General features: G+C 38.8%; 1 protein-coding gene across 5 annotated transcripts in view; it reads left to right on the forward strand.

Moving 5' to 3' along the window:
• The window catches only part of brsk2a (BR serine/threonine kinase 2a), a 321,319-nt gene that overhangs the window by 155,000 nt on the left and 153,419 nt on the right, over positions 1-12,900 (forward strand). For all 5 annotated transcript variants that reach the window (XM_039663149.2, XM_039663145.2, XM_039663146.2 and 2 more), the window contains exon 2: positions 7,404-7,498. In XM_039663149.2, the coding sequence (XP_039519083.1) occupies positions 7,404-7,498 (95 nt within the window). The remainder of the gene's footprint in view (positions 1-7,403; positions 7,499-12,900) is intronic.

Consider the following 12,900-nt stretch of genomic DNA (forward strand, 5'->3'; position numbering starts at 1 on the left):
ATGTAGTAAACTTGATCTGTGGCTCACCTTGTACAGCATCCGCCTTTAATATGGAACGCTCTGTACAGTGACACGCGAGACACTTGTAGAAGCAGATCAAATGGCGTGGTTGCTTCAGAAAATGTTTTTATCTCTTGTTAGCATTTGTCAACACAATTGGTTGCGTTTAGGGTAGTGTTTAGTGGAGGTGATACATTATTTTCTATCATGATAGAGCATTAACATTTTAGTGCCAATCACTGGGCATTTCACTTTGAAAGTGTCGCGAAATGTGGAATAAGCAACACAATATCATTTTGCCCAAATGTCACCACAGGTACGTTATTCCAATGGCTTGCAGTGTTGGGAAAGTTCACGTTCTACATGAACTAGTTCAAAGTTGAGTTTACACATTTTAAAATGAATTAGTTCAAGTTTATAGTTCATACTTCAAAAAAATGAACTAGTTCATAGTTCTTTTTTCCATATGTTGCGAGCTTCTTTTAAAAAAAAATGTTTTAGTTTGCACAGAAATGTAAGATTTTTCCCATCCTCGCCGACCTCGTCATAAAACCCGTTTAAATGATCATCATAAGACGCCTCCTCGCTCGCTGCCTTGTCGACGGTGGTCATGGTGCGACACTGGTGTTGCCAGATTGGGTGCTTTTTCGCTACATATTAAGGCCTGTTTACGTGTGTTTTAGCCGGGGTTTAGCCTGGAAGGCTCTATAGAAATCTGGCACCCTATTGTACGAAGTTAAACTGAGAGAGTATGCGTTCACAGACGCCAGAATGAACGACTTCACAGTATCGTTCATCAGGCAGTAATACAGTATGTTCATTTCACGTTCGCCCAAAATAAGAACTATCGTTCATTGAACGCGTTCAGGCAGAACACTTGCAACGCAGATACCCTGAGACACATTTTCTCCATTGTTTTCATTTTCCATCTTTTTTTGGGGGGAAATAATAGATATCTACATAAACGCTAGATGTCTCACGGCGAAATATTTATCGTCATCACCGGCGGCCATCTTGTCACAGACAGGCTTTCTGGCGGGCTCTGTGGTATCTGATGTAAGAAATACTCTTATCTCGTTGAAATCTTGACGGATTTACAAACGGTTTGGTTTCTTACAAACGTTATTAACGTGGCTATAATTCTGGATGATTATTTATTTATACACTTATTATTCATAAGTATGCAGTATCATAACTACATCTCTGCCGTTTATAACAAACCAGACCGTTTGAAAATCGGTAGAACATTGAGCAAGTTACGGTGATTTAAAAAGTACATGCACCATTAAAACAATGTTACCAGTGAGCGAGCTGCCTGTGACAAGATGGCCGCCAGATGCTGACGTCGATCTCCATTGGCCAGCAGCGCGGACGAGATATCTAGCCTTTGTATAGATAGCTATGGGGGAAATGCCCACACATATCCGGAAGTAGAATGTTACTAAAGTGATGCCTTCCTGGGAACAACCTGGATATTTTTAAACAAACACCAAAATTTCTGGTCTCATTGACTTCCATAGTATATTTTTTCCTACTATGGAAGTCAATGAGACCAGAAACTGTCTGGTTACTGACAGTCTTCTAAATATCAGAAAATCAGCTGAATGGATTCGAAAACAGTAAAACTTTGGGGGAGTTGTAAAAAGAGCCTATTTCCAAAAAATAAAAAGTGGAGTATCCCTTTAAAATAATTCCCTAAATTGAGTCATGAGCCAAAAGTGTAACGTGCTGGAGAAAGCAAGCGAAGGTGATGATCTATCTGCAAGGTTTTAATGACATAACACATAGAACAAATAATAAAGAACTCCAGGGACAAAGAAATAAAACAACGAGAAGGACCAAACTAAGCAACCATACATTTACAACATCTGACGAAGTAACAAATGAAACACAAGGGCTATAAATACACGGTAGCAAACAAGCTTAACTAGATAATGAGGAAACGAGAGACACCTGGGGAGACGAATCAACATGAAAAACTACATAGGACTACAAAACTTGAACACATGAAATGAGACAATTGAAACACCAGACCAGAATCATGACATACAGACATGGAGAAAAACTGTCCGCATATACAGAATGAACAACAACAAAATTAGACATGCAGAAATCGTATTTCTTTCACAGAGGAGCAGTAAGGAAAGGTCTGTGTATCTGGAGTCAGTTACGGCTGAGCGAAAGGAGGAATTGCTTATTGTTCAGAGTGAAATAGAGCTCATGTTGGCAGTATGATCATAACATGAAAGGAACACTAGATAAGATATTCAAGGTAGTATTAACAATTTTTTGGCAAGTCTTGTTACAGGAGTAGGGCTCATTTATATGAACTGACTGGTATGGTATCACCATACTATTTTATGTTTTGGTCCTTATGCTTCATCATTGGTTATTAATAGTTTTTTTTTTCTTTTTAAATCAAAAATTGCTGAAAAACAAAACAAAAAAAAACTATAAATTGGGTCATTTAGTCAACATGGTACCAGCAGTATTTTTTGGTGTGAATGGTGACTAAAATAATGACAGTTATTGAATAAAAGGTATTCTGTTCTTAATGCATAATGATAAAATATAGTTCCATATGAATATCTACTCAACTATTGGCAACTGCAATATATGCTAATGCATGTATTAAATCTTGGGTCAAGGTGAATGTTGTGTTTTTGAGCATTATTATGATGTTGCAGTGGACAGGAGCTCTTTTAATTGTATTGATCGTGAAGGTGCTCACAGACTGAGATCGATGCGGAGCAAGCGCTCGCTCTGTTGTCAGTTGTACGCTGTGACTCGGCCGAGTGTTCTTGAGTTCTTATCAGAGCAGATGGAGCGCGCAGGAAGCAGTTCTCCTGTCGCATGGCTTTTTTGCCTTCTTTTTGATAAGGCCATTTCTTCTGCCCTTGCACTTAATACACTCTATCTTCGCGATAATGTCATGCGGTATGACGTCTGACTGTGATATGCTCTCTACATATACTTTTTGTGCTAATGTCTCTGTGTATTATCATTGCTGGCTGGAATAGGTCACAGTGCTCAAAGTGCATGAAATTCCTGGCCTCTTGAATCTCATAAACAGAAGCCTTTTGATTATGAGAAAGGACATTTTGTTTAGTTTTTTCTTATTTTTGGGGGTATTTATTTTCCTCTTCTCATGAGATATTTTTTCTTCATTTGTGGCCGCTGATCTCTGATGATTGGATCCATTCTAATGGTCTTGTCAACTGTTGAGTCCACTGTCAGGCGTCATTATTGTTTAATTGGCTTCGGATGACATTTGAATAATATTTCTTCTCTGTCTCTCCATCACTTGGCAGGGCAGAGCACCTGAAGTGAACACTCTGAAAGGTGCCGGGTTTACCGTATAACCAACCCGATCTCACGGGAATTCGTACGAATTTTACGAGGTGGCTAATTCGTAACAATTCATACGACCTCACTCGTACAAATTAGTACGATTTTGCTAAATCGTACATATTTTACGAATTGGCCAATTCGTATGAATTCGTACGAATGGCTTATCCCTGACCCCGCCCCTAAACCTAACCATCATGTGGGTTTAGAAAAATCGTGTGAGGTCGTACGAATTAGCCACTTTTAAATCACTCTTACGAATTGGTACGAATTGGTCGTGAGATAGGGTAGGTATAACATATCCCTGTACGGTAGGGCTGGGTAATAAATATCGATTTCTCGATATTAATCGATTCTCATTTTTACGAAGCGATATCGATTCTTAAATCTCAAGAATCGATTAGTCATCCTGTTTCATTTGAATTAATGGGACATTGTATCGTGGCTGCACGCATCCAAAAAATCGCAATAATCTTTGTCCTTTGTTAATATTGATATGAAACAAAGTCTCAATTTTCAAATTACGTCCATTTTCTTTAGAAATGTAAAAACATACTGTAAATAATGTTTTGGCGCTGTGGTGTGAGATCGCTCTTCCGGCTTAATAATACCAGTCACAGCGCGAAATAAACATGAATGAGCATCTGAAAGTGTGTTAAAGACAGAGTACAACTTATCGAAATCCGTATCATATCACATTGATTCGCTCAATCAGCGTTTCAACCGTGGAAAGCCGTTAGTTAAACAGCTTGTAATTAATGTCATGTATCGTCATATTTACCTCAGAAAACCCACATAAACTCGTTAGTCAGCTAGAAAAAATAACTCTAAAGAGGAGCATTTTGCTAAATATATACACCATATTACATATGCATTATAATATTAATGTTTTTCAATATTTAATGCATATTTGAATAAATCTTGCAAGTTTTCATGACAACCACCATTTAAATGTTTATATTGCATATAATCTTTTTATTATAAAAAAAATAATAGTGTAATTTAAGTGTTTGTATAGCTTCAAAACAATTCATTATTACCTTCATATTAGGCTAATGAAGCCTAGTAGGCTACAACTAGACTCCCATAGTTTACAGCATTAGTTAAGAGATTTGATTCCCTTGAGAAAAATGGCCATTTATTGTAACTGATATCCAAAATAATCGATATTGAATCGAATCGAAATCGAATCGAATTGCAAGCTTGTGAATCGAAATCGAATCGAATTGTGAAATTTGTCTCAATACCCGGCCCTACTGTACGGTACACCCTACATCACCAATTAGTTTGCAGTCCAGATCCAGACCCGAGAGACTAGTTCTTCCTGGAATGTGAATCGTTTATCATAAATGAATGTAATTATAACAGCATTTTTTATTCTCCACAAGGAGAAGCTGAACCTGATTTTGAAAACAAAAACATTTACACTATTTTCAGGAAGAGTTTACATGTTAAAAACAGATAAAATTGCAACTTAATCTATTTTACGAGGTGGCGAATTCGTACGAATGACCCGCCCCTGACCCCGCCCTTAAACCTACTCAAATTTTAGACAAATCGTATGAATTGGTTGTTAGATACCGTTGGAAATTGTCATATGGTGCAACCATTATTATTAAAAAAATAAAATTACCTTACACCTTACATCGTTTATCATTTTAAAATGACTTCAAATGAAAATTATTTTGACATTATTAATTCATAAACATAAAGCATTTGGGGAGTCGCACCACATGACAGTTAAGAACCTGAACTAACCTTCCCTTGTCCTGAAAAGGTCAGGTTTGATAAGTTAAGAGACTTAAAGGATTAGTTCACTTTTCAAAAAACTTTTGCTGATAATTTACTCACCCCCATGTCATCCAAGATGTCCATGTCTTTCTTTCTTTAGTCGAAAATAAATTAAGGTTTTTGATGAAAATGTTCCAGGATTTTTCTCCATATAATGGACTTCAATGGGAACCAGACTGTTCAAGTTCCAAAATAAACTTTCAGTGCAAACTGCAAACTGTTCAAAGGGCTTTAAACGATTCCAGACGATGAATAAGGGTCTTATCAAGCGAAACGAACGGTCATTTAAAAAAAAAATAACAAAGTTTAAGTTTTATAAGATCAAATGCTCGCCTTGCTCTGTTCTGTGGTGCACGTTCGTGACTCTCCTGTTCGAACTCGTTCAACAAAATGAACAAATCTTTTTTCGAATCAATTTGTTAGTTTCTTTCGCCGAATGAACCAAATGACTCGGAAAAAGATTTGTTCATTTTGATGAACGAGTTCAAACAGGAGTGCATTACAGAACAGAGCAAGGTGAGTGTTTGAGCTTATAAAACTTAAACTTTGTTATTTATTTTTAAAACGAGCGATCGTTTCGCTTGATAAGACCCTTATTCATCGTCTGGAATCGTTTAAAGCCCTTTGAACAAGTTTGCAGTTTTACTTAAAGTTTCTTTTGGAACTTGAACCTTCTGGTTCCCAATGAAGTCCATTATTTAGAGAAAAATCCTGGAATGTTTTCATCAAAAACCTTAATTTCTTTTCGACTGAAGAAAGAAAGACATGGACATCTTGGATGACATGGCGGTGAGTAAATTATCAGCAAAAGTTTTTTTCAAAATTGAACTAATCCTTTAATCAACTTATTTTTGTGCATGTTTGTAACGAGTGGTTATTTCAGTCAAAGTTGCCCTTCTATCAGCTTGAATCAGTCGGCCCATTCTCCTCTGACCTCTAGCATCAACAAGGCATTTTCGTCCACAGGACTGCCGCATACTGGATGTTTTTCTTTTTTCACACCATTCTTTGTAAACCCTAGAAATGGTTGTCTGTGAAAATTGCAGTAACTGAGCAGATTGTGAAATACTCAGACAGGCCCGTCTGGCACCAACAACCATGCCACGCTCAAAATTGCTTAAATCACCTTTCTTTCCCATTCTGAAATTCAGTTTGGGGTTCAGGAGATTTTCTTGACCAGGACCACACCCCTAAATGCATTGAAGCAACTGCCATGTGATTGGTTGATTAGATAATTGCATTCATGAGAAATTGAACAGGTGTTCCTAATAAACCTTTAGGTGAGCGTATGTCATTATATTATATTATATTATATTACAGTATATTATGAACAGTTTCATTATAGACATTCCATCTCCTCTTCAGCAGTGGATAGTTTTGCAATTCATCTTAAAACCCTTCAAAAGCAGCCATTTTCCTTTAGCTTGTGAAGAGCCATTGAGTCACATGAGAGCAGTGGTTGTTCAGGAGTGTCTGTTGAGTGTCATCGGGGACAAGGATTTGGTTGGTATGAGGTAGGTGTGGGGGGGGGGGGGGGTTCTTACACTTTATTACAAACTAAAAACATTCACAGCATCCTCTTTGCAAATCACTGCATTTTTCGTTTATGCGCTTGTCAGTTTTCCGACACGCGTGCACCTTAGGATGTGAAACATTCATTATCTTGTCTCGCACAGGCGTCAAACCCTCCCTATCTACCCAACAGTTCGTGGTGCAAAACAACTTTGCTGAATCGTCTTTAGTGGTTTTTGTTTCGTTTGAAAATGCTTGCTCAACAATCATGGAAGGACCTGAGGTATTTACGCTAGAGATTTTTCTTTCGAAAGTCCTTGAAAGTATGGAGAAGAGAGGGGAACCGTGACGCATTGCTCTGTGAGCCTGTAAACATTCAACACTTTGACTAATAAAAGTGTTAACCATGTGGCAGATTTCCTTGAGCTGCTCGCGCACCATAAAACTCTACGTCACGAGTGATAAAGCAGAAAGGCCTTTAGGTTGCTGCTGTACACCATCAATTTGGCTCACAGTTTTGCTTATCCGCTATACCTGGCCGTCGGTCTTGAGATATGAATGGAGCGTCTCACAGATGCCGAGGGAAAGACGCTCGTGTTTCGGTGTGTGAAAGGAAATGGCCTGTGAAAGGGTTTTTTGTGCAGTTGTGATTAAATTGCTCAGCCATGTAGCAGACCAATGTTGTGGATGCAGACCAATGATTAGACCAATGGTTTTCAACCCTTTCTTTCTCCCTTTTTTTTTCCCTCTAGGCCTTGTAAAGCTCGGGATCCACTGTGTCACATGTCAGAAAGTCGCCATAAAGATTGTAAACCGAGAAAAGCTCAGCGAATCCGTGTTAATGAAGGTAAGATTTCATTCTTTCTTGGGAAATATCAGATTTACTGAAATAATTCACTCATAAATGTAAATTGTCATCATTTCCTCACCCAAACCTTGATACTTACTTTCTAACTATGAAACACAAAAGGAGAAATTTAGCAGAATGTCAACGCTGCTCATTCCATACAATGAAACTGAAAGGTGAACAGAGCATATATTTTAAGACTTAGTCTTCTAAAGTTATACTGTATGGTAGTTTTTTTATTTTTTATTTATTTAAAGTCATTGTTCTCTGAAAATCTTTCCCTTTGTTGCAGCTATCAAATGTAAAAAAAGAGTTGATGACGGCAAACGATTTTGTTCTTGTGTCTTTTAAATCTAGAGGTGCCATATTTGCATATCTGGCTGAATAACAAATTTGTGCTCACGTAAAACATAATGCACTTGTAAGTCATATTGACTTCTTTGATACTGTTATGATGCTTGGAGCACGTCAATGTTCACTATTATTGTATCTAAAAAAAACAGCATGAATATCCTATTTGCTTTTCAAGAAAACGAAAAGTCATACAGGTTTGGAACAATGTGTTGGGTGATTAATATGTTTCTCCCTTTAGTTTGTCCTAAAGTTGTTTAAAAATAAAGATAAAACAAATTAATTGATGAATGAAACCGAGACTACAGCCTCATAATGATATTTATATCCTGTAAAACTATACTCTGGGTAGTAGTTGGCCCATAATTATCTCCTCTGATAAAAGCTGTCGTGGGAACACCAAGACTAAAAACCCAAGACCAAAGAACCTGATTAAGGATAATTGTCTTTCAAGGGAGGCGTATTAAATTATGAGATGCTTGTTATTATGTGGAAATGGGGGCAAACTTGTAGAATGCCTTACTTTAGAAATACCATCTACCATATCATTTTAGATGCAAACGTATGTAGTTAACTGTCTTCCTTTTGCTCTAACGGATATTAATGAGGAAGGGATTTGGCTTGGATAAGCAGCAATAAATAAACTCAGCAAGATTAGAGACCGTAAACTCTACAATTCTTTCAGACATTTGCACATTTGAGGTTTTTCCAGGAGGCCGAGGCCCAAATTAAGATCTTTTTGGAAACAAGCAGCACCCGAGGCTTAGAGACTGAAGGTTTTTTTGGACTGGCAACTAAAATACACACCAGTTATGTTGTGAGCGTGTGAGTCAAAAATGGTTTCGGTTTATTTCAATGAAATGAATGTACTTTATAGTTCGATAATGTTTTTTTATTTAATAATTCGTATTTTTAGGGGATTTTATGGTACTAAATTATATTACATTTTTTATGAAAGCGTCATAAACCTCTTTTCAAAGACAACACTTGGCAGGTTATTGCTAAAGTGAAAAAAGTTGTAGAATTTTGCGTTTATTGTCATGAAAAATGTGCAAAAATACTATTTTAAAACATATATATTTTCAAAAACATGTATTACATATATTCATATAGCAAGTGACAAAACCTTTACCAAGTTTCGTACCATTTCGATGAAGAAAAATCCCCCCCCCAAAAAAACTAATGTAAACATTTTCAGTCAAAAATGGCTGTAGAGCACCAGACGGTAAACATTTTCAGAGTCATCTACAGTGATCTAATCTTTTGGATGTAACCAAAAGATACAAAACACAGCGAAATTCCAGATATTTTGTGTGCATGTGTGTGTGCGTGTTGATGTATGTGCGTTTTGTCTTCAAGTTTAAAGAAAAATGGTACGGAACATGGCATCACCATTGTACCACCAGTTCAAAAACACGTGGACATTTTTAAAGCGCTGCTCTCTGCGCTTATGGCAGCCAATCAGAAACCCTCACCGAGTGGGCAGCCAATCAGAAGCCCTCACTGGGCGGGCAGCCAATCAGAACCCCTTGCCGAGCGAGCACGCATTCAGAAGCCCTGGCCGATTAGACAGCCAATCAGAAGCCCTGACCGAGCGGGCAGCCAATCAGAAGCCCTCACCGAGAGGGCAGCCATTCAGAAGCCCTCGCCGATCGGGCTGCCAATCAGAAGCCCTCACCGAGCGGGCACCCATTCAGAAGCCCTAGCCGAGCGGGCAGCCAATCAGAAGCACTCACCGAGAGGGCAGCCATTCAGAAGCCCTCACCAAGCGGGCAGCCAACCAGAATCCCTCACCAAGCGGGCAGCCAATCAGAATCCCTCACCGAGCGGGCAGCCAATCAGAATCCCTCGCCAAGTGGGCACGCATTCAGAAGCCCTGGCCGATCAGACAGCCAATCAGAAGCCCTGGCCCATCAGACAGCCAATCAGAAGCCCTGACCGAGCGGGCAGCCAATCAGAAGCCCTCGCCGAGAGGGCAGCCATTCAGAAGCCCTCGCCGATCGGGCTGCCAATCAGAAGCCCTCAACGAGCGGGCAGCCAATCAGAATCCCTCACCGGGCGAGCAGCCAATCAGAACCCCTCGGCAAGCGGGCACCCACTCAGAAGCCCTAGCCGAGCGGGCAGCCAATCAGAAGCACTCGCTGAGCAGGCAGCCAATCAGAAGCCCTCGCCGAGCGAACACGAGTCTAATCAGCACCAACACTTCCACATGAACTCCAAACGACCCGACTGCTCTTCAGAAACAACGAAGACGACTAAACTCACACTAATCATATGCTCCTCAGGTCTAAAGAGTCTGTGTTTACAATGTAATTTATTCCACATATCACATAAATAATGCATGTTCCACCCTGCCTGATCTTCAAGTTTAATGTGACTACAACAGATATTACATTTTGCAGCCGTTGTTTTCATGTAATTACTTCGGTATGAGGTAAAAGTCGATTTGAACAGCCACCAATTTATCTCCACATGGGTTTGAGAGAAGAGGGGGCGGATTTTCAGGGTTATGTTGGACGGCGGTCTCTGTGTGGAGCATATGTGTGTGTGTGAGTGTGAGTGTATGTGATTTGGTGTGCTGTCTTACTCTTGGCTTTGACATTCTCATTGTTGTCATCCTGTCACCGAGATGAATATGGGCTATCCCAGCACCTGCCTCTCCTCTCATTCCTGCGGCTCCAGACCAGCATTGCAAATGTCACCTTTTTAAATGCAAATGTTGCATTCGCTGTTTCCGTCCTGGCACCTACGCCCCGAAGCCGTGTCCCGCTGGGAATGAGACTCTAACAGTCATTCTTTCCAGTGTCCACATCACTGATTTTATTTGTAGATGTGGAGGACATAACCATATGAAGTCCTCACAAGCACACATGGGCCAGACTCACAGCAGCCGTGCTGAAGGATTATAAGAAAGAGGATTTAGATTGAAAAAGATGATGTTATGGAAGCTATGAGAGTTAGATAAGGACTTCAGTTTGGGCTTAAATAAATAGTTCACCCAAATGTGAAATTCTGTATTCGTTCACTCACTCGCATTTCTTTTTGAATCCATTTGGATTCGTTTCTTCTGGTGAACACAAAAGGAGATGTTTTGCAGAATGTCCATGCTGCACTTTTCTGTACAGTGATAGTCAATAGTGACCATGTCTGTAATTTTCAGTGAATAGCAGATGTAATTTGGGCTTGTTTATCACACAAAGCTGTTATTACTTAAGAAGACTTGACGTATGTAATATAGACAACTTACGTTTATATTTTAACATCCTTTTTTTGTGTAGCTTAACTAACCCAGTGTTATTTTAGTCCCTGAAATATAACCGAAAGGGCAATTTACTATTAGTTATTAAAGGAGTAGTTCACTTTTGACAAAACTTTTGCTGATAATTTACTCATCCCCATGTCATCCAAGATGTCCACGTCTTTCTTTCTTCAGTCGAAAAGAAATTAAGGTTTTTGATGAAAACATTCCAGCATTTTTCTCCATATAATGGACTTCAGTGGGAACCAAACGGTTCAAGGTCCAAAAGACACTTCCAGTACAAACTGCAAACTGTTCAAAGGGCTTTAAATGATTCCAAATGATGAATAAGGGTCTTATCAAGAGAAACGATCGCTCATTTAAAAAATAAATAACAAAGTTTAAGTTTTATAAGCTCAAATGCTCGCCTTGCTCTGTTCTGTGATGCACGTTCGTGACTCTCCTGTTTGAACTCTATTTAGCAAAATAGAGCTCTAATTAACTCTAATTAACAAATCTTTTTCCGAGTCATTTGGTTCATTCAACAAACGAAACGAACGAATTGACTCGGAAGAAGATTCGTTCATTTTGATGAATGAGTTCGAACTGGAGAGTCACAAACGCACATCACAGAACAGAGCAAGGCGAGCATTTGAGCTTATAAAACTTAAACTTTGTTATTTTTTTTTTAAACGAGCGATCGTTTCGCTTGATAAGACCCTTATTGATCGTCTGGTGTCGTTTAAAGCCCTTTGAACAGTTTGCAGTTTGCACTGAAACTGTCTTTTGGACCTTGAACCGTTTGGTTCCAATTGAAGTCCATTGTATGGAGAAAAATCCTGGAATGTTTTCATCAAAAACCTTCATTTATTTTCGACTGAAGAAAGAAAGACATGGACATCTTGGATGACATGGGGGAGAGTAAACTATCAGCAAAAGTTTTTTTCAAAAGTGAACTACTCCTTTAAAGGTTGTTGGCCCCGATTTTTAGATGAACTGTCAGATACCCGGAAGTTTTTAAATTGTTTGGATTGTGACAAAGTTGACTTTCCAGAACGCTATATGACAAAACGGCGCTATACTACGCACATGGCACCCTTTATCGTTAATATAACACGCGAACCCAAAACGTTATAAATCCTTTAGCGTGAATATGACACGCACACCCAACCCCACACCTAAACTTAGCCCTCACAGCGCGTGTTATATTAACGATAACGGGTGCCATGTGCGTAGTATAGCGCCGTTTTGTCATATAGCGTTCTATATGACGCTAAAGGATGAGAACGGGCTGGACACAACCACCTAGCTAGTTGTAACACACATGGTTTAATTCCCACACATGCAAGCATGACAAGTGTATTTACTGTTGCCATATCAACACTACAGAGAAAGAAATGTGCCCAAACTAAACAGTCTTTAGAAGATATCATCGAACATTTATTTAACGATAGCAAAATTCCTTACTGAAGTTAATTTTTCATCTGTTTTTCTATGAGTTTATTTCAAACTCTGAAAGTTTGAAATCTGATATTCTGATATTATTTGAATCTTATATCGTTATTTAACATTTGAGATAGTTCTTTAATGCTGCAGAAGAAACTAGCCGGGTTTAAATCCCAGTTGCGTAGGCGGGGAACATCGTCACACTGCGTTACAATGAGAACTGTATTATATTCTGTACTTTTATGAATTCTATTGAGAAACATGAGAAAAAGGTGAATAAAGAGTGAGAATCAATGTTTAGAAATGATTATTGTTATATTTTGATGCTAGTATTGTTGTGTTTTGTTATTTGTTGTCAAACTCAAAA

The sequence above is a fragment of the Pimephales promelas genome, chromosome 25 (assembly GCF_988280905.1).
Source record: "Pimephales promelas chromosome 25, fPimPro1.hap1.1, whole genome shotgun sequence".
In the NCBI taxonomy this organism is placed as follows: domain Eukaryota; kingdom Metazoa; phylum Chordata; class Actinopteri; order Cypriniformes; family Leuciscidae; genus Pimephales; species Pimephales promelas.